We start from the raw sequence: 20,086 nt of genomic DNA on the forward strand, positions 1-20,086 counted from the left end.
GTGGCCATCGTTAAGTGTATTCACTGCACTTTCCTTTGTTTTATATCTACAGTCTATTTGTCTTTTTAAAAGATCCTCTTTGGCATCTTATAATTGAAAAACTTTTGTTCTTTTACTTTTTTTATTGAGTGTTATATTGAATGTACAGCGTTGTTGCGATGGTTGGTAAAAAAAATAATAATCAGTTTTTTTTGTTATTTATACGATGAGTAAGCGTTTCAGTTTCACTTTCATTACAGGGTTTGTAAAATATTATGTATAAATAAACAGTAATTGGATGGACAGACATAAATGACTCTATCAATATTTGACAATATACGATAAAAAAAAACACGCACTCACGCCTTGTACTAATGTACTCCCTTGCGGGGTAGGCAGAGGTGCATTGCTGCACCCACTTTTCGCCAGAGTGTTATGTTAGTCCCAATGTAATAGGGGCGGGCCTATTGCCATTTTACGGGCACATCCAAGACCCGAGAACAAATATCTGTTTAAACAAATATCTGCTCCAGCCGGGAATTGAACCCAGGACCATCGGCTCAGTAGTCAGGGTCACTAACCACTACGCCATTCGGTCGTCTATGTACGATCAGCTTCATAAGTAGATATATGTGCCCTTTCGTACATTGTGTAACTAACGCACTGTTAAGTTTTCGTTTGTGAGTTGGACAAGGTATAGAAGTGTATGATTTATGAAGATGACACACATACATATTATTAAATTAAATATGAAATTCTCTTTTATATCTGTTTGGAATACGCCTGTATAATAAACAAACATAATTTATTCCAAATGCACGAAACAAATGTGGGTAAAAAGGAGCCAGAAAAGAAAATTATCCGGAAAAACACAAAGAAAACGGACTTACGCCGCTGTAACGTTGAGAAATTACACATTTTACATTAAGCAGCTGAAATATGGCCGACGAAATTGTGATTTATTATTTAAGTCAATATCTCACAGATTTCGCACTGAAGCTGGGGAAAATGAGCTATTCCAGCCTATTGCGCTCACTGACTAATGTCGATATAATGAAAGAGAATAATTAAATTTGTTTCACGTCGTCTCTTGCAGAAGTTGGCGCACTTCGCCGACTGGTCGACCAACTCGTCCGAGTTCCACATACTACTCGAGGTGAAGAGGGAATTCATCGAACATTTCATCAACGAGTTGCCCAACAAGTAAGTCAAATCGTTGAGAGTATGAACAAGTGAAATTTACACGCAGGAGGGGTAACTCCGAATCTATGAATTCTGTGGTACAAAAAATTTCAATTTGCTCTGATTAGATTCTATTATGATATAAATAAGAAGGTACATAAACCTGGTGACGCAGCCATGTTATCACTATACATGTACATCTCTAAATGCAAGTGGTAAGGAAAGGACAGTTACTTTATTAGCATACTTTTTTTTGCTAAATAGCCCATCCATGCCAATTGGCCAAGTTTTCCGTGAAATTGAACACACACACACACACACACACACTCACGCCTTGTACTAATGTACTAATGTACTCCCTTGCGGGGTAGGCAGAGGTGCATTGATGCACCCACTTTTCGCCAGAGTGTTATATTAGTCCCAATGTAATAGGGGGCGGGCCTATTGCCATTTTACGGGCACATTCAAGACCCGAGAACAAATATCTGTGTTTAAACCAATATCTGCCCCAGCCGGGAATCGAACCCGGGACCTTCGGCTCAGTAGTCAGGGTCACTAACCACTACGCCATTCGGTCGCCTAAAGGTCCGTGAAATTGAAATTCTACATATTTCCACTCTGAAGGACTTTCATACGGGAGTGAGACACACGGGGTGCGTTTAAACCAGATCTCTATTGTCTGAGGGCTGCCGGCGGATGCATAGTTATCTTGGCAGATTTATTAAACACTTCAACGCTGAAGTCTGGCGTAATGAATAAGTGTAGGTACTTATTCATCATGTTTAAACTTAGCTTTGCGAGAATTAGGAGTGTTAAATAATACCAAGTGGTTCATTAGAGTTTCAGTTTGTTCACAGAGAATAGGCTAATTGGCTATTTAATTTTCGCTTGAGATTTATGAATTATACAAAAGATCTAATTTATCTTACTTTAATTTGTATTACTTAGAGGTCTGTATCGCATGCCCCAGCTTTCCAACAAATAGATTTGTTTGTAAAAATAATTCAATAGAAAAATTCCGTCAATATTATTTACCCTACAGCTTTTCGCCGAAATCCTTTTATCATGTCGAGAATAGCTAAAACCAAATACTTTAAAAACAAGGTATAAAAGGGTTTACTATATTAGGCAACATATCCGTAGGCGATTCTAGTAATTCTCTTATAAAAGGTTTTTTATAAAATCAGTGATCAGCAAGCCTCTGTTTCTCTATCAACAATATTTTTCTGGTTTAGCTGCCCTTCAAAGTAAAAATAATTTACTTATATTCGCACCGCTAAGATGTCTCTATAACAGAACTCATCCTCCAAAAATTTTCACCCTTTACAACTTTTGGCACAAATGCTCTTGACTTTCACTAGATGGCGTTACTTGCTATAAACATTCATTTAATCACCGTTCACAATTTACACAAATGCCCTTAACTTCCGCTAGATGGCGTAACCTACCATACTACCGGCGGGTCTGCGGGCCCGAGGCGGGCGGCTACCCCGGCCGGAGCACCCTTGAGGGCTGGCTGGCGCGCTGGGCGCTCTACCTGAACGAACTGAGGAGGTTCTCAGACCTCCCCCTGTATCTGCAGTATCTGTGCAAGATCCTGTTCCATGTGATTGATAGAGAAGGTTAGTGGTTTTTGGAATGGTTGAGGTGAAATGAGAGGCGAGCTTACTTGTAAGACAGTATTGAGTAGAAACAAACGTAATATTTAAGGTACCTGTTCGAAGCGAGCGTCTATCTGTGACGCCGCTTCAAAGCGGCTGATGAATTTCCCATTGAATTCAGAGTTATATCAGTTTCCGGAATAGGAATAGGAAACCTTTACTGGGCCTATTTCACGCCTCCTTCCTCGGTGAAGTATAGTACCTACCTACCTAGGGCAAAGACACCTGAACCAATGCTACCTACACGGGGTCAGTTTTCGTAGCCCCAGACTTACTTAATGAAACTGATAATACGTATTATATCTACTTTATTGGCTGTGATGTGATACGTAACATAGTCCCCATGCACAAAGACGCATACAAATTCCTACTAAACTGGCTCTATGTAATATAAGCTCTTGTTGTGTCGGAAATGTCGAATAGTGTCGATGTCACACCCGCAATCTGTCAATGTCGGTCGGCGGGTGACACAAAAGCACTGTTAGGTGACGTCACTCTGATCGATGTAGGCAACAGGGGGTCACTCTATCTTGCATAAAACGAAGTTTTGGAATGCCGCTGCAAACTGTAACCACGAACTCTATATCGATTGCATGAGTACATCTCGTTAATTTATTTTTGAAAGAAAGAAAGAAAATCTTTATTTGACACTGACAGTAATCATACTCATTTTTGTCAAGATGGAGTGGCTCTGGTGATTTCCTTTACAACTTCCCTCTCCTCTAGTAAATGTACTTGACTACATGGTATTTCAGTAATTGTTCTAGCCAGCTGGTAACGAAGCGAACTACGTCTCGAATTTTTGCCAGCGAACATTAAATTTGACAGTGTGTAAAGTAGTCAAATCTCCGCTTTGCCAAATGTTTGCCGTTTTTCGTGAAAGAAAGACAAACAAACGTACTTTTTAAATAATAGTTTTGCATATAATATATCCTCACATACTTATACTTAGGTTAGACAATGATGTCGATTCTGAAGGCAGTAATTCTAATTTTAACGATGTCAAACTAAAAAAATTGCTAGCATAAAATGACATTTACGGAAACAGTCATAGAGTCGAATTTTAAACAAAGAAATTAAGGTTTTCACAGCATTAAATTTAGAATTTCTGCCTTCAGAATCGACATCAATGAACATACTATCCACCTCTATATACTTATAAATGTGTGATTGGCCGGCAGACCCGCTAGAGTTACTAATTGTAGTTGCATCTCAAGTTCCAGTCAGTTTCAGTATACGTGTAGTGGAACTTGCTACCGTGTTCTATTTTGCGGACAAGTTATATTACAATACGTTCTATGAATTTGAGGGTAATTTTATCGCTCTGATTTAAAAACGTGACCCTTTAATGGTTTTAAGCTTGTGAGATACGGAATCCTGAAAACCGTCAGTGATTGTTTATTTATAAATTTTTCTGATAACATAAATATTTACACGTTATCAAATGCAGCGGCTCATCGGGCAATATATCGGACATATTTTTCAGCTACAGGCTCGGACGGCGCATAAATAATTCTGTAGGCAATTACTGGCTTGTTCACATGACAGCCATCCGTCGATCCGCCGCGGTAAATGAACACCGTCCATCAACCGGACGGGGGGCTTATTCAGGAGCTGGTAACCATGGCTGTACAGCTATGGCTGCACTGCCATGGCTGCTCTGTGATAGGGTGAATTGTCTTGATATACTGTAGTAAGAACCTTGGCCTCATATGCCTTGAAGACGATCCTGAATTCAGAATGATCCTGAAAGAAGGCTACATAAATAATAAACGCAGCGGACATTAGAAAATACAATACATATTGACTGTGTTAGAATACATAAGAACAATGCAATAGTCCTAACATTCAAATGCTTCATTCCGACTTTCAATTATAGAGAGGAAAAACTGACACATTCACACCGGTTTCGAGTAGCCAGTACTTTTATAGCAAAGCCAGCAGTTTACGATCATTGTCGTATAAGCTTTGCCATCCCATAACTATTTCTCACTCAACGTGATAGAGCCACGGTTTGCAAAACAGAGCTCTAGGATATGACACCTAGTCAAGCTTTGTAGGGTTTCAGAGCATCCGATTTCCAAAGTGAGTATGTAAATAGTATCGCATTTTACCTGCGGTATCTGCCTTTGAACCCTGTACGCTAACGAAATTCAGTTAAACCGAATACGGAACCCCGCGCATACGGGTACATGCACGGCGTATCTCTTCAACCTTTTTAATTTTTTACTCAGATTGGATAACCAATCTCTATAAAAATTCTTGAAGGGGCTCGTAACTTATAGGCGGTTCAAGTGAGTTTGGATTGTTTTCTGAAAGATAAGAATATATAATTATAGATTTGTTGTACAAGGTGTAAAAGCGCCGTTCCTTTTGTGTCAGTCATCCTCCTCAATGAGTTATTAAATAATATAATTATTAAAGTTCTGTTCACATACTGAGCGCTACTTTCAACTCCTACGCAGTTCAGTTATCGCAAAGACAGCAGTGTTCCCAAAACCAAGGAACCAAGGAAAATTTTAAAATAATATGTAATGTAAATAATAAATTGAGTACTGCAATTATTTCTTCAATTAAAATATAATACGAATTTATCTATTTAATCTAAAACCCAAACTTATCAGAGTACTTGCAACGCAACTTATCTTGGTCAGTTCCCAGAAGGCCCCCATTTATTCACTTCTATCCAAAAATAAAATAAAATTGGATATCTCAGAGCCGCCGACCCAAATGTAATCCCAACAAATAGCTGCCCTCTTGTGATGGACGAAAACAATTTAGTATTCACTACATCGAATAGGATATGCTGCTATTTTCTCGCCATCGTATTAACTACTTCAAGTTAACTTAATGCTTATTAAGTAACCTTTGCAAAGTTTTTCGCGAATTTTAAAGACAAAAGTTGTTAATACCCCCTTTGACTTATTGTACATCGTTCATCGGTTGGTTTTCTACAGTACATAACTCTGTTGTTTACATAGGATGGGTAATAGTTAGTGCATAATGGGTTCATTAACAATCATTCATGTATGTAATTATTGGATTGCCTTCAGTGCAACCCCAGGGGTGACGTAACATGTGTAATTGTCTATATAAGTGGTCTCTAAGCATACGTTTGTGACATGATGGCATCCATAAGGCATAACTTAAACAGATAGAGATGCATATATTGATTAGTTATAGTATAACTCTTGTACAATCTACCAACCACCCAAACAAGCATTATTTACTTTTGGCATAGCAGTCACTAAGAACTACACCATCCGGTCATCATGATAATAATTACTACTGAAATATATTATTTCTCTAATCAATAGATAACGTATCTATATTGGTTCTTGGACTAGTCTCCACACAAATCAAGCAAAAAGTCCAATCTTTTTCTGTTTTTCATATCGAGCTTCCTATTTTGTTTGTGTACTGAACACATAATACCTAAATATACATTTTTAATATATTTCATTTTGTACGAGTATTCATCTTCCATAAAGTTCTTAGAAAACTTTTAATGACGGTCTTACCTACTATACGTAAGCCGCTTATCGTCCATTTTTATATTTTAATATTTTATGCAAAGGGTAAGCTTTACATAACATATTCTGAAGTTACAAAGTGAACTTGTCGTGTTTACTTGGAACCAGACACAATCTAAATAAAGCCAGCCATTAGTGTAGTGCAGTAGGTTGCTTTGTATATATTATATGTTTTACAATACATATAGCTACATGCAAGTCGTATATTCAAAGATAAGGGGCCGAGAAGAAAACGATAAATGGATGATGAGGATTAGCCTTCTATTCAGTTTCAATCAAAACTCAAAAATACATATTTGCCACTTTTCCTCCATCTCACAAAAAGAGACAAAATTTACATCTTTTAAATCTCCATAAAACTCCAATTCCCGCACAAATAACCACCAAATGCCGGGTTAAAACCCCATTCGGGTGAATAAAAGTCGCAGTCTGACAACGATCGCTTCGGAATCCTCCGATAAGGTTCAAACGTGGACTTATGACGTTGGTTTCTGGCCAACAGTTTAGACGTTGGCGCGGCGCGGCGCGGCCGGAGCCAAGACTACCGCCAACGCGCCAGCCACGGCTCACTGCGCTTAGAACACTTTTTTGTCTTTATTATGTATTTCATTTTATTTATTGGACTTTCAAAGTTTCTGATGGTTTTGTTCTCTTTGTTTTCTTATATTGTAAATTCGAAAATTAGTGAGTATGCTTAGCATACTAACACGCAAATGTCTACTATTGAAATACAACCAAGCAGCGCGATCAAGTGCAGGAAATCCTCCGTATGTAAAGGTGGGTCTACGCTAGACGAATTGAGCACGAGCGGAGCCATTGGTTTCGTCGTTCACGGTGTCAAGTGTGGACGTACAACGAACCCACAACGATCACTGTCCTCGAATGCACTGCGAGCGCGAAGCAAAACCCTTTGTGTTCGTCAAAAAACCGACAACAGGCGGAACGCAGACGAGCACGAACGAAATGTTCGCAGCGCGCTTGTTCGAGGCTTGTAGGTCGGTCCACACTATACGAATTGTGTTCGGCTCGTGCCCCGCTCGTGCTGCTTCCGCGCGACACTTAGCGACTAATTTGAAGGCGCCCTAAGTCTTCTTGGTGATGCAAGCTGAGACAATGCTATGGGTGCACGATATGAGTGAGAGATAATTTATCACTCATCATAGATAACTCGAGGCCTAAGTGGGGTCACATTAGCTTACGAAAAGCAAGGGTTATATAGGAACGCCGCCGCGTTAACCATGTTGTATAGATAGATAAATAATTCTTTATTGCACACAAACACAGAAATTACAATAGAATATGCACAAAATAGACGGTACAAATGGCGGCCTTATTACTAAGAGTAATTTCTTCCAGACTCTCTATGTAGTTGTTTTAAACCTACCTGTCACGCCAGGTCTTGCTCACACATTGTATATTAATTAAACTACAGTAACCCCTTATCCCCCCACAGGTACGGGAGCGATCACGAAGCCCGCGCTGGCCGCGTACTACCGCTCCGTGATCGGGCTCACCGCGGCGAGAGTCGACGAGGTCATCGACACCGCGTACGACCGCATGACCAGTGTGAGTAGGATAAGATATTCTTTATTTGTTCACAGAAAACATGGACAAAATTACAAAAACTTAATCTAACACATATGTACAAATGGTGGTCTTATCGCTTAAAGCGATTTCTTCCAGACAACCTTTGGGTGGAAGGATATTTCAATGCAAAGAGTTAAGTGTACCAGAGTAACTGTAAATGCTTACGACGTGTTGCAGAGAGGAACTTTAAGCTAATTTCGGCATTTAATATTATATCTGTCTCTTTTTGTCCGTATACTGTCAAAGCAAGGCAGTAATAAGGTCGAAATTAGCTTAAAGTTCCTTTGTACAACTCAACATATCTGTTTCCTTGGTTGTTTTGTAATAGATTCAGGCCAAAAGAAGGCATTTCACTTCATTCAATACGTTGGCAATCCTTCAGATGCTTAGAACTGACGAAGGCTGGACACATAGCGTTGTGATGCGGCTTGGAAAAAGCTTACGACTTTTTAGAATGATTTGAGGGGATGAATATGATGATGATTTTACCATACAGTACATAATTATAGTATGCGCCTTTCCATAACCATACATTTTATTTTACATCCTGTTGTCCTATTTTTTTTTTAAAAAGTGATGCTTACTTACAACTTTATATCTCATTAAAGTAATATAGAAAATGCAATCGCAATTAAGATTTGGAAAAGTGCCCGATGTAACTAAGCGTTTAATTCTAATGTACTGCGCTACGCAACTAGCGCTCGTAGCCCGTAGCTCGTAGCAAGGCTACGAAAATTTTCGTAGCAAATAATTTAAATCTAAAAGTTGTCCTGCTGTTTTTGGACTTTTGCCCAAAGACAACCGTCACATGTTACAGTAATGTGTAACAAGGGTAAAAAACTATTGAAAATAACTTGGCCAGCATTAAAGGGTTTGGTTCACTATGTCAAGGATGGATAAGTTTCCAATTAATACGACCTGCCTATAGAACGACCGACCTATTTCCATACAATGCGGCGTGTCTTATAGAAACTATTATAAAACGAAGAATTGCAGATGTAAGCATAGTATACTATGGCAACGTGGTAACAAACGTTTTCTTTACTGATAAAACCTGTGATCTGTGACACGAATAATACCTCAATAATACCGTCACTGAGGAAAAAAAAACACTACAATATCGTTTTTGTAAGTGCATGATACTTTGACAGTGGTTTAATCTCTGAAGTAGGCAATTTGGCACGTCGTTGTGAAACAGGCGCTTAATAATGTATTGCTAACGACTGGATGAGAAAGGTCGCAATTAGCTTGATTGGCTACCTTTTATCGCTCACTTTATACATCATGAATTATAACGACGGATAGTACGTAGTCTGGTCGGTTTTTTATCCAGACATTAAAAGAAAATCTAAATCTTAAGTAATATCATGTTTCTTACTTACATAAACTAGTTCCAGTCCCCGCTGCGATCTGATAACAACCGGTTGTGCGTGTGCGACATTAGCTGTGTCTCGCGGCTAGCCCGCTGTGCGCTATGGCTAATATAATAATAAACGAATTTCTGACTTTCGTGCAAAATAAAATTCACGACTTGGATGAGCTCAGCATCATTCAAATATGTAGCTCTAATTTCAATGACAAGGAGATCGAAGACGGAAAATCTCTGCTGTTTACCTCTGTTCCTGGTGGAGCCCGCCTAATCTCGAGGAAAGGTGAGGATAAAAAGAAAAATAATATAAGGGACGTCATCAAAAGGCTAAAGGAGACCGAACTGACTGAACAACCTACTTTTGTTGCGAGGGACCTGGACAAATTACCGCCCGTATCATTTGACCATGTAGACGTGTGCCGTCTACTAAAAGACATAGCCGAACTTAAGGCGGAAATACATTCTATTCGGTCCACCTGTGTCTCCAAGACGGAAATACAAGAATTTCAATCGAATCTGCACAGTGAGATAGCTGAATTACGCACATCAGTTAATCAAGCGGTAACTGTAGTATCAAATAAAGACAAAAGTAATGAGTCAAAAAACATGAGCAAGCGTAAACAAATCAATAAGGATTCGTTGGACAAATTAAATAAATACGGTAACATTGCGGCAGTAAACATCGGCTGCGATCGCACTCCAACCGGTTCTCAAGCGAGCATCGCCACGGCAGCGGCGAGTGATAGCGCGGCCCCGCTGGTGTCCGATACCTACGCGGGCGGTGACGTCACACGCCGGCCCAGCTACAGGGACATCACACTGACGATCCCCGCAGCGCGGCCTACGAGTGATGATTATGACAACAGGAGCGTCATTGATGACTTTACTTTAGTCACAAAAAAAAGGAAATCGACTAAACTGAGAAATACACGGGGTACTTTAGATTATAAGGGCAGCCGAATTGAAGTGGCCGAATCATTTTCGTCAATTTATGTATCGCGTTTTAAGAAACATACAACCGTAGACGATATAAAATCATACATAGAAGAAATGAATGAGTCATGCACCAGTGTTGAGTTATTGGAGCAAAGCAAACCGACTACATTTAACTCCTACAAGATTATTATTCCCTCCTCGAAAGTTGGTAGGTTTTTGAGCGGTGACTTTTGGCCGGTAGGTCTGGTGTTCCGCCGGTACCGTGAGCGCCGTGGCGCGCCCGTCGAAACGCAACCTAAACAACTTTAATGGATAATACACCCGTACGGATTACAATGGTATCGTTTAATTGTAAATCGATTAAACGATCTGTCAATCATATACGATCATTGTGTAAAGATGCCGACATTATAGCACTGCAGGAGACCTGGCTGCTACCTCATGACCTACACTTTATGAACGGAATACATGAAGATTTTGCTTCATTTGCGAAGTCTTCGGTGGACACCTCGGCGGGAGTGCTCCGAGGCCGGCCATTCGGTGGTTTATCTATAATGTGGAGAAAGTCCCTGTTCACGAGAGTGTCTGTGGTTGACTGTACTAGCGATCGACTGGCGGCTGTGCGAATTGAGTTCGGACAGCGGCAGTTCCTTGTGATAAATACCTACATGCCTACGGACTCGATCGAGAACCTGCCTGATTTTACGGATATTCTCGCGAGTATTTACGCTATAATAGATGATAGCGACACCGAAGTGACCTATGTGCTTGGTGACTTTAACTCCCATCCGGGTGAGACTTTTTGTGATGAATTGGTTACGTTTTGTGACGATCAGCAAATGGTGTGTGCGGACTTTAGTTATTTAGGTATTGAGTCTGATAGTTATACATTTTTAAGTGATGCTCACGGCACGACAAGGTGGTTAGACCACTGCATTACTACTAAAGCTGCGTACGACACGATACTATCGATAAAAATTAACTATGATGTACAGTGGTCCGACCATCTACCGTTGTATGTATATTGTAGCTGGCAGGGTACTGTAAATAAGCAATATGTAAATAATAGCTGTGATAATACTAATAAGATACGTTGGGGAACAAGGAATCTCGAACAGATTAATGAGTATGGACATTATTGTAATTCCAAACTTATTCAACTGAAAAATAAAATCGACTTAGACTATTGTGACACTGTGATAAAACCAAAAGACTGTATAATTAGATGTAATGTATGTTTAGATGTTAAATGTAGATGCAATTTGTACCTAATAGACAATTTATATACACAATTAATCTCAATTTTACAAGAAGGGGCAATTTTAAGTTTTAAATCCCAACACGATGCACAGAAAAAACGTAGGTATGTTCCGGGGTGGAACTATCATGTACAGAGTAGCCACCAGGTAGCGAGGATGCACTATAGGCATTGGTTAGAATGTGGTAGACCTAGGTCTGGTCCTTCTTATGACCTAATGTGTACATCTCGGCGAAATTTTAAGAATAAATTAAAGTGGTGTCAGTCAAATGAGGACAAAATTAAGATGGACATTCTAGCCGTTAGCAGGAAAAGTAAAAACTTCTCACACTTTTGGACAGCCACAAAGAAAATGAGTCACAGATCATCTGTCCCGGTAAGTGTAGATAAGTGTGATAGTCCCAGTGAAATAGCTGAACTGTTCGCAGACCACTTCAAGGTAAAGCCGTTACCAACGGCGAGCGTGGAGAGTGTGCCCGACACTGAGAGCCGAAGTAATCAACCGAACATCAGTTTTACTAGTAAGGAGATAGCACTAGTGGTAAGGAACATGGTCCGTGGTAAATCACCCGGGATCGACGGGCTCAGTGTTGAGCACATCCTCTACGCAGGTGATCACATCTACACTGTACTGAGTGCGCTGTTCAACAGATGCATTGCCAACGGCTATCTCCCGGAGCAGTTGATGAAAACTGTCGTAGTGCCGGTGCCTAAAAATAAAACTGGAGACCTTTCAAGTATCAGTAACTACAGGCCGATATCACTAGGTACTATCCTCGGCAAGGTGCTGGAGCGGCTTCTGCAGCCTGAGCTGGTGGGCCAGTTAAGAATAGATGATTCTCAGTTTGGTTTCCGTCCCGGTCTCTCAACGGATTCTGCCATCCTGGCATTAAAACATACAGTAAAATACTATACGGAGCGTGAAACAACCGTCTACGCATGTTTTCTGGACTTAAGCCGGGCTTTCGACTTAGTAAATTACAATTTACTATGGAGAAAACTTTACGAGGCAAATGTCAACAGTCAAGTGGTGGATCTGTTGAGATACTGGTACGGAAACCAAACGAATCACATTAGATGGGGCGACACCATGTCTAGCGAGTATAGGCTAGAATGTGGTGTGCGTCAGGGTGGACTTACTTCTCCCGATCTGTTCAACCTTTATGTGAATGACTTGATTGTGGAGCTGAGGAGCACCAGAATTGGCTGCCACATAGGTGATGTTTACATAAACAACCTGAGTTATGCTGATGATATGGTGCTCCTCAGCCCCTCAATTGAGGGTCTTCGTCGGCTTTTGGACACATGTGCTCGTTACGCTGAAGCGCATGGTCTAAAGTATAACGAGAAGAAAACGGAGATGATGGTATTCAGATCGGGGAAGGGTCCTGAGAGAGTACTTCCACTCTTTTTAAGGGGGGCGCCAGTTCGGGTTGTGGAGACTTTCAGATACCTGGGACACGTGCTCACGTCAGATCTACGTGATGATGCAGACCTGGAGAGGGAGCGCAGGGCCCTGGCCGTCCGCTGCAACATGCTCGCGAGGCGGTTTGCTCGTTGTACTGAGCAAGTAAAAGTAACTCTGTTTAGAGCGTACTGCCAGAGCTTTTATACTTGTCAGCTCTGGCTAAACTACACGAAACGCGCATACTCGACTCTTAGGGTTCAGTACAACGATGCATTCCGTATACTTCTAAAGCATCCTCGTTTCTGCAGTGCGTCAGGCATGTTTGCGGAGGCTGGGGTCCCTGACTTTTTTGCAATAATGAGGTCACGTGTTGCGGGCTTCTGGGACCGAGTGCGCTCCTCCAGCAACACCATACTGCAAGTGGTGAGTGACGACTTGAATGGTCCATTTTTTAGGCACTGGCTAGCTGTGCATCGTGGTGGGAACGTTAAATGACATGAACTTTATCCAAAGTGAAATCTTATTATATACATATATATATTAATATTGTCTTTAAACTTAAACTTTAATGATATTTACTTTTGTATCTTTTAATTTTAATTTTATAAATGTAAATGTAATTAGGATATGATATGGGCTTTTTACACCTGAAATAAAGATATATTATTATTATTATTATTATTATAAACTTACGAATCTAATCCTGGGTGGGGTAGTCAAGCGAGCCACCCAGATTTCGTTGTTCATTAAAATTTGTACTCACGTGATAAGTCGCAAGCCGTATCACCGTTTTATGCACTCATCAAAAAACGGGGTACACGACAGTCACGACATCAGATGTGCAGGTTTCCTCACCATGTTTTGCTTCACCGTAAGTGGTATAGTCACAGCACACCATATTCACGTGGTAAAATTGTACTTTTTTAAATTCCTTATTTCTAAAGAATTCATTGGTACTTAGCAGGATTCGAACCCACAGCCTCACGAAATAGAGCCGATACCCTATCCGTTACGCCACCACAACTCTTATACTCATATGAGATACCAAGCTCAAAGTGTCGATGACCACACACACACACCTAAGAGCAAGACTATAGGGTTTGACATCTCACAGTGGTAAAAGCATGGAAGTAATAAGTACTTACGTTATTACTTCCACTGGTAAAAGCCGTATTTAAGCTATTTAACGTCAGTTGAGGGGTCTCCTTCCTACCTACCAGGCTTTTACTCACCAGCTCAACCTCACCTCAATCTTATCCGCAGAACGGCTACCTAATCCTCGACTACGGAACCTTCGTGCACTGCTTCACCAACTGGCTGTTCGGCAAGAACCCCAACGGACCGGGCCAGTGGGTGCTCGTCCCGCCCAAGGGCTCCCTGCCCCCGCCCCCCTTCCCCGTCGACTACAGCGCACTCAACACCGAGCCGGCGAAACTGGAACCCTACGCGCCGGATAAGAAGACTAATCGACATTCTGTTATTGTTTAATGGAGATTTTAAGATGTTTGTTATACTCGTAGTGTCATCGTAACTGCAGAGAAGCTCCAGAGTCATAAAAATAAGGAACTGTGGTCCCACATTATCGTATTTTCATACATCTTGAAGCTTCTTTGAGAGCATTCACTTATTGCAGATTGGTCAAAAAATTGTCGCGAAAATTATACATTCTAGTAGGTTTAAGATCACAGCCTACCTAGATACAAAAGAAACTACTAAAACATATTCATTTTTGGTTAAGCTATAGATAGCGTGTGATTTAAATTGTTAACGATTAGAACGGCAGGTTGTGCCTTGCTTCTACAGAATAAGCTACGATAGTACCTATAGTGTGAGTAGTGCGAAACCACTTGGTTACAGATTATGTAATATTCGTATAATGGTTGCAGCTGTGCACCTCTATGTACTCCGCATTTAGTGCAAGCAATGTACAAATTTTCGTCATGTTCGATTTCATGTCATTCTTATTTCGTGAGTCGCAAAAGTTAAACTTCAACTTTGTATTACGTATATATTATCAGGTTGCGGCTTTCAGAAAATACATAAGTACTTCATTAAATTAACCATCCACCATCGTTATAAGGTAAATAAAGATAATTAAGTAGGTATATATTAAAAATATCGAAATAAGTTACTACAATGCTATTCAGATTTGAATCAGTAGACAAATAATTCAATTAGATCTGAGGAAAATACTCGTTGTATAAAACTTCAAAGACTACTTAGGATATTCAAATTAAAAATCTTATTCAATATAATAATTAAATTAAACACTAGTCAATTTCTGAGTAACAAAGTATTCAACTGCTATAAGCATATCAACACATTTTTCGACATTTGTTTCCTGGTAAAGGTAGGTAGGTTGATTGTCCATAATTGAATGTGTAGTAATATTTGTATCTAACGTAATAAATACATACCTAATAGAAAAGTTAATGTGAAAATCTTATTAAAAACTTACATTCTAAATAGACTGTACCGACAAGCAGCACCATAAAACTATGTTTCGCTAACCATACAAAAACCTTATTATCCTATTGTATACCCTGCTGGGCAAAGTTCACCCTTGTTGGTCTATGTGAACTTTCCCACTTACCAGGGCATAGTCCAGCCAGAGTACACCAGAAAACACCTACCTACTTAAATTTTAAAAAACCAATTACTTGTTTAAATTACCTAGAATGTTAATTGATAGGTAAATAATAAAAAAATATGTAATACGTAAAATAATGAGGATTTTAACCTAAACGCTTTAACTCGTAAACCTTGTGCAATTCGACCAAAATATAAATTACTACACCTAGTATTTCCTACTATGTACCTACACTTATACCTAGGTAACAAAATTGTATATATAGTAGTTAAGCGCACGACGGGTTAAGTAAAGAACTGCCTTAGTATTACGTATTTCACGGCACAGCCTTATATTTTATAAATAAGTCTTTTAATTATAAAATGTGTTCAAAAATGGGAAAGTTTCTTACTGTGGCAGTGCTGTTTAAGTTTGAAGTAAAATAAAGTACTCATAGGTACCTATTAGATTATTAAGTCACAGGTAATCTTATATCAATTATTAATATTGGTTTATTTTAAAACTGAGTGTTTTATTTACCTGATCCATTGTTAAGTTATATGTAATCTATCTATGACTTTTATACCATTTTCAGAGCTTGTAACTTAGCCTATGAAATTAAAGGAAGATAGTGCCCAAAGAACTAACTTTACTGCTTTTTCAGAGTGCGCCGACAATTTTAAAGTTACGAGTCTTGTCTCGTAATAAACTTGTTTTCAACTAAAACGATCACACTAAATTATTTTCAGGCCAGTAGTCGGTAATTTCAGGCTGTATTTAGGTCATTGGAGCGCGCACAAACAATCCACCACTGAATAGCAGGTAAACGAAATTCGTTATAATAAGTTGAATTATTTATAAGCTATGCATTCATTATCATTCAAAATAGGGTTATGTTCTTATGGGATTAGTTTTGGGTCAACCATCCAACGTCCATATGCACGCACAATTCAAAATGAAATGTGTACGTGCTTTTATGAACACCAATTGAAAGGCAGGTCTAAAATAAACATAAATCGATCGAGCCTCATTTGCATCCTTGATAACAATATATCTATGACCTAACTACTAAGAAGACATGCAACCACATTTTTTTATTTGATACGCAAAAACTTTCTACAAGGACGCCTTAATAAAATTTAGTTTTTTCATAATATTATTATGCTAAAACCTAAAACTCCTATTAAGTCTTTGTACTATCGCGGGTTAAACACAAATAAAACTGTAAGTTCCCCGGTTGCGACGACGTTTGTATGAATAAACAGGAAAAAGCCATTTGGTTTGATTTGTTCGGGTGGAAATAAATCGTAGCACAAAGTTGAGGTCTCGACATGATTGATGACGAGCTCAGACGAGGCAGACTTTACCAACTGCAATCTCTGTCAATCCTGCACTTCAGCAGAACCTTGATGCAACCGTGTTTTCTAAAATAGTTTTGTTGGAAATGCGGATAAAAACATAAAATTTATCTTTTTTTCTGTAGCAAAATAAATATCACTAAGGTTAGGTTAACTATAATAATTATAATCATCCATACCAAAAAGTATTATACTTAAATGCAAAAGTGTACTTACCTACTTATTTGCTCTGTTCGTCAATCCCTTAGGGTCTAGACAGACGGACCGCATTTCAACTGCAATCCAACTGCAACTGCAATCCAAACGTTCACACGACTGCACGCCGACTGCAATTGAACTGTAATTTGCAGTTGGATTGCAGTAGAAATGCGGTCCGTCTGTGTAAACCCTTAACGTGTAAACTAGACTAATATTAGGTAGGTGTAATTAAATAAAGTGGAAGGTGAAATAAGAAAAAAAAAATTCAAAAGGTTAGTAAGTATGTACTTTATATCAAGTAGGTACTTACTTAGGTATTTTATTGATATAACTTAGGTTCGGTAAATGTATGTGATCTTTAGGAATGTGTAGTTATAAGTATACAACGCTACCAATCCGAACCACACAGAACATTCTTGAGGCTTTTAACCAATCCTTCATCAGTGACGTAAAGGCACTCGCTGTCACTGGTGCCCATTGCGAGACCAAACTCCGGCCTCGGCAGGTCTCGGCGCACTTTGCACGAGCTGTGGACTATCGTGCATCCAATATCGATAAAAACTTTAGCGTTACCAGCACTGACCCCCGCGCCTGGCATGATCTCTATTCTGCTATCCGCAACTTTCAACAATCCTTTTATAAAATCAATAGCTTCAGCATCCCCAGCCGATGGCCGTCGACCGCTGGTTAGCAGCCTGTGGAACCCAAGGTTGATTATGTCATTAAATGTGTCCATGGGGTCTCGGCAAACGTCAAAAGCTCTGTGAAACGTGCAAGGTATAGGTTTCGCCAATTCAAGGATCTTTTTGCAGTTGTCAAGATCAATGTGCTGGGTCGCAGTCAGGGCTCCGAAGACAAAGCCGTCCACGTCAAGTGACTTCAGTGTTTGCACGTCGCTGAGCATGGTGTCCATTTCTTCGGTTGAATAGCAGAAGTCAGAGCCAGTGCGGCTGCGGATCATAACGTTCACTTTTGGTTTCTGGAATAGTCAGATCGGTAGTTTAAAACTTTTTACGTATTGAGAGATAAATGTGCAGGGTGCAGGCCGTAATTATGATTAGGTTTTACAGTGTGGCGAACGTAATAATTATAATAATTAAGTATCTAAGTACTACAGTTAAACAATTAAAGACATTGACATATATATTACTGCGTAAGGACAGGCCAAACCACTCAAGAAAATGGCACCCGCGCGTTGGCCCTAAAATAGACATTTTAGGGCCAACGGTCCTCAGTCGACAGTTGTCTGTGACGGAGAGATACCCCCTTATTCATAGAGAAGTTACAAAACGTTTTAACTAATAAACTGTTTTGTCCCTCTCTGTCAAAGAACAAATTGTTCTTTGTTGGAGAGGGACAAAACAGTTTATTAGTTAAAACGTTTTGTAACTTCTCTATGAATAAGGGGGATAGTCTTTGTTTCTTGTGATAAATATGCCTATTTTTGTTGTGAAAGGCTACAAAAACTATGATACGAAGGTCAAAAAGGAATATGGAATATCGTATCATCCTTAATTAATAAATAAACACATTTTAAAGCGATAATTATTTTACTACCAAAGTCTACAATGGCCGCAAGATGTAACCTTGTACGGACGTCCGCATGCAACTCACTCATATTATTATTTACCTAAGTACTATCCGATGACGGTAAAATATGAACGCACGTACAAGGTTGCGTCGTCAGGATAAGTAGCTCGGCTCTGACATAGTTCCAACAAATTATGACAGATGGCAGTTATTTTGCTTGTATGAAGAAGGTTTGAGTAAAATGTTCTGAAGGGCGTATCCTTCCTTTTGAAATCATTGATTAAAGATTTAAGAAATCATTTAAGTACCTACCAGTCTACGGGCGCAGTAGCAGTCCGGAGGACATGTCGCAGTAATTGGTTTATTGGCAGCAATTTTATTTACCTGCGTGACAAAAATAATATTTAGAAACAAAAACGGCAAAGTTTTTAAAAAAGTTTAGTGACTTCATAAAACAGCAGTTTACTGTCTATCACACATCAAACATAAATACCTATTGTACTATAAATAATTATAGTACAGACCTACAGTCTAAAGACAAAGCAAACTGACCACCTGACTGCCGCTATTAGAGCTCAAACAATATTCTACTACAGTCTAAATCATCCCGTCAACTCACGAACTCCCTGACTCTCGTCACGAGCCCGGCGCGGCACTAGGCGTGAGGCCGGCCTCCGCCAGCGAGCCGCACACCTCCAACTAGAACCCTATCTAAGTACTTATATTGCTCTAAAGTCTTAAATCATCACACCTTCACACTCCCCAGCACACAGCCGCTAGAATTAAATCTAAATAATCACTAGTCTATGTAAACTAATCATCACATCAACTCACCAACTCCTGGACCCTCATCACTAGGCCGGCGCTAGGCGTGAGGCCGCCCTCCGCCAGTGAACTGCATACCTCCAACTCATCCGCGCCACCGTGCACGGCGTTTATAGCCGACTCTAGGCTGTCTATGCACACTTCCAGCATGCTTGCGGCCTGTTAGTGATGTTGGAAGTATGATGATACCTATGTAAAGAAATATAAGGTAGTTAGGTACGGTCAGCCACGCAGATAGCTGACTTAGCCCCAATACAACACGCCGGTAACTGAATCGGCCTCAATACAATTTTATAGGAAGGAGGGGTCAGATGTCTGTGTGGCGGACTGTACATATTTATGAGGAAAGTTCATGGGAAGTAAAAAAGTTGGTTAAACTAGTGACTACTTATTGTTATGTGGTTAAACTCGTTTTTATTTTAATTTAATAGCGCGATCCGCGTATTTTGCTCTGACTGCGATTGCAACTAAATGCAAACTCAAATAAAATTTTACTCACTAGACTTAAATTTATGTAGCGAAGATTAACAAAAACAAAACACACAAGAAACACACAACATGCAACACATTTGACATCCAACAGCTGATAATAATCGATTATTTATCGTAAATAATCGAGTACTACTTTAATAATTTTTTTTGGTTGGCAAGATTTTTAAAAAACATCTATCGTGGTCGTTTTGAAATTTCCCG

The 20,086-nt window shown here is 39.6% G+C and overlaps 2 protein-coding genes across 5 annotated transcripts in view; one reads left to right on the forward strand and one right to left on the reverse strand.

Moving 5' to 3' along the window:
* The window catches only part of LOC105390930, a 75,185-nt gene extending 59,180 nt beyond the window's left edge, over positions 1-16,005 (forward strand). For both annotated transcript variants that reach the window (XM_038106526.2, XM_038106527.2), the window contains exons 6-9: positions 1,076-1,182; positions 2,596-2,783; positions 7,809-7,921; positions 14,177-16,005. In XM_038106526.2, the coding sequence (XP_037962454.2) occupies positions 1,076-1,182; positions 2,596-2,783; positions 7,809-7,921; positions 14,177-14,401 (633 nt within the window). In that variant the 3' untranslated portion in view covers positions 14,402-16,005. The remainder of the gene's footprint in view (positions 1-1,075; positions 1,183-2,595; positions 2,784-7,808; positions 7,922-14,176) is intronic.
* Positions 16,006-17,305: 1,300 nt separating this feature from the next.
* On the reverse strand, positions 17,306-20,036 carry LOC105390913 (PF03932 family protein CutC). 3 transcript variants are annotated; one of them, XM_048622079.1, is made up of 4 exons: positions 19,949-20,036; positions 19,403-19,582; positions 18,881-18,952; positions 17,306-18,017 (listed from the first exon to the last, which is right to left on the reverse strand). In XM_048622079.1, exons 2-4 carry the CDS (start codon positions 19,541-19,543, stop codon positions 17,427-17,429), a joined length of 804 nt encoding a protein of 267 aa, XP_048478036.1. In that variant the 5' UTR covers positions 19,544-19,582; positions 19,949-20,036; the 3' UTR covers positions 17,306-17,426. The 3 variants fall into 3 exon arrangements, with proteins under 3 accessions (XP_048478036.1, XP_037962656.2, XP_011560590.3); XM_038106728.2 differs by having other exon boundaries at positions 19,893-19,971; XM_011562288.3 differs by having other exon boundaries at positions 19,403-19,552; positions 19,893-19,961.
* Positions 20,037-20,086: the final 50 nt, after the last annotated feature.

This window comes from Plutella xylostella, chromosome 7 (genome assembly GCF_932276165.1).
Source record: "Plutella xylostella chromosome 7, ilPluXylo3.1, whole genome shotgun sequence".
Taxonomy (NCBI): domain Eukaryota; kingdom Metazoa; phylum Arthropoda; class Insecta; order Lepidoptera; family Plutellidae; genus Plutella; species Plutella xylostella.

Bases quoted from the DNA above. Each gene is read 5' to 3' on its own strand.
- LOC105390913 (XM_048622079.1), bottom strand. From the start codon at position 19,543: ATGCTGGAAGTGTGCATAGACAGCCTAGAGTCGGCTATAAACGCCGTG. The intron at 18,953-19,402 runs GTGAGTTGATGT...TTTGTCACGCAG, and splicing joins TGATGAGGGTCCAGGAGTTG to GTAAATAAAATTGCTGCCAA. The intron at 18,018-18,880 runs GTAGGTACTTAA...TGACTATTCCAG, and splicing joins GCTACTGCGCCCGTAGACTG to AAACCAAAAGTGAACGTTAT.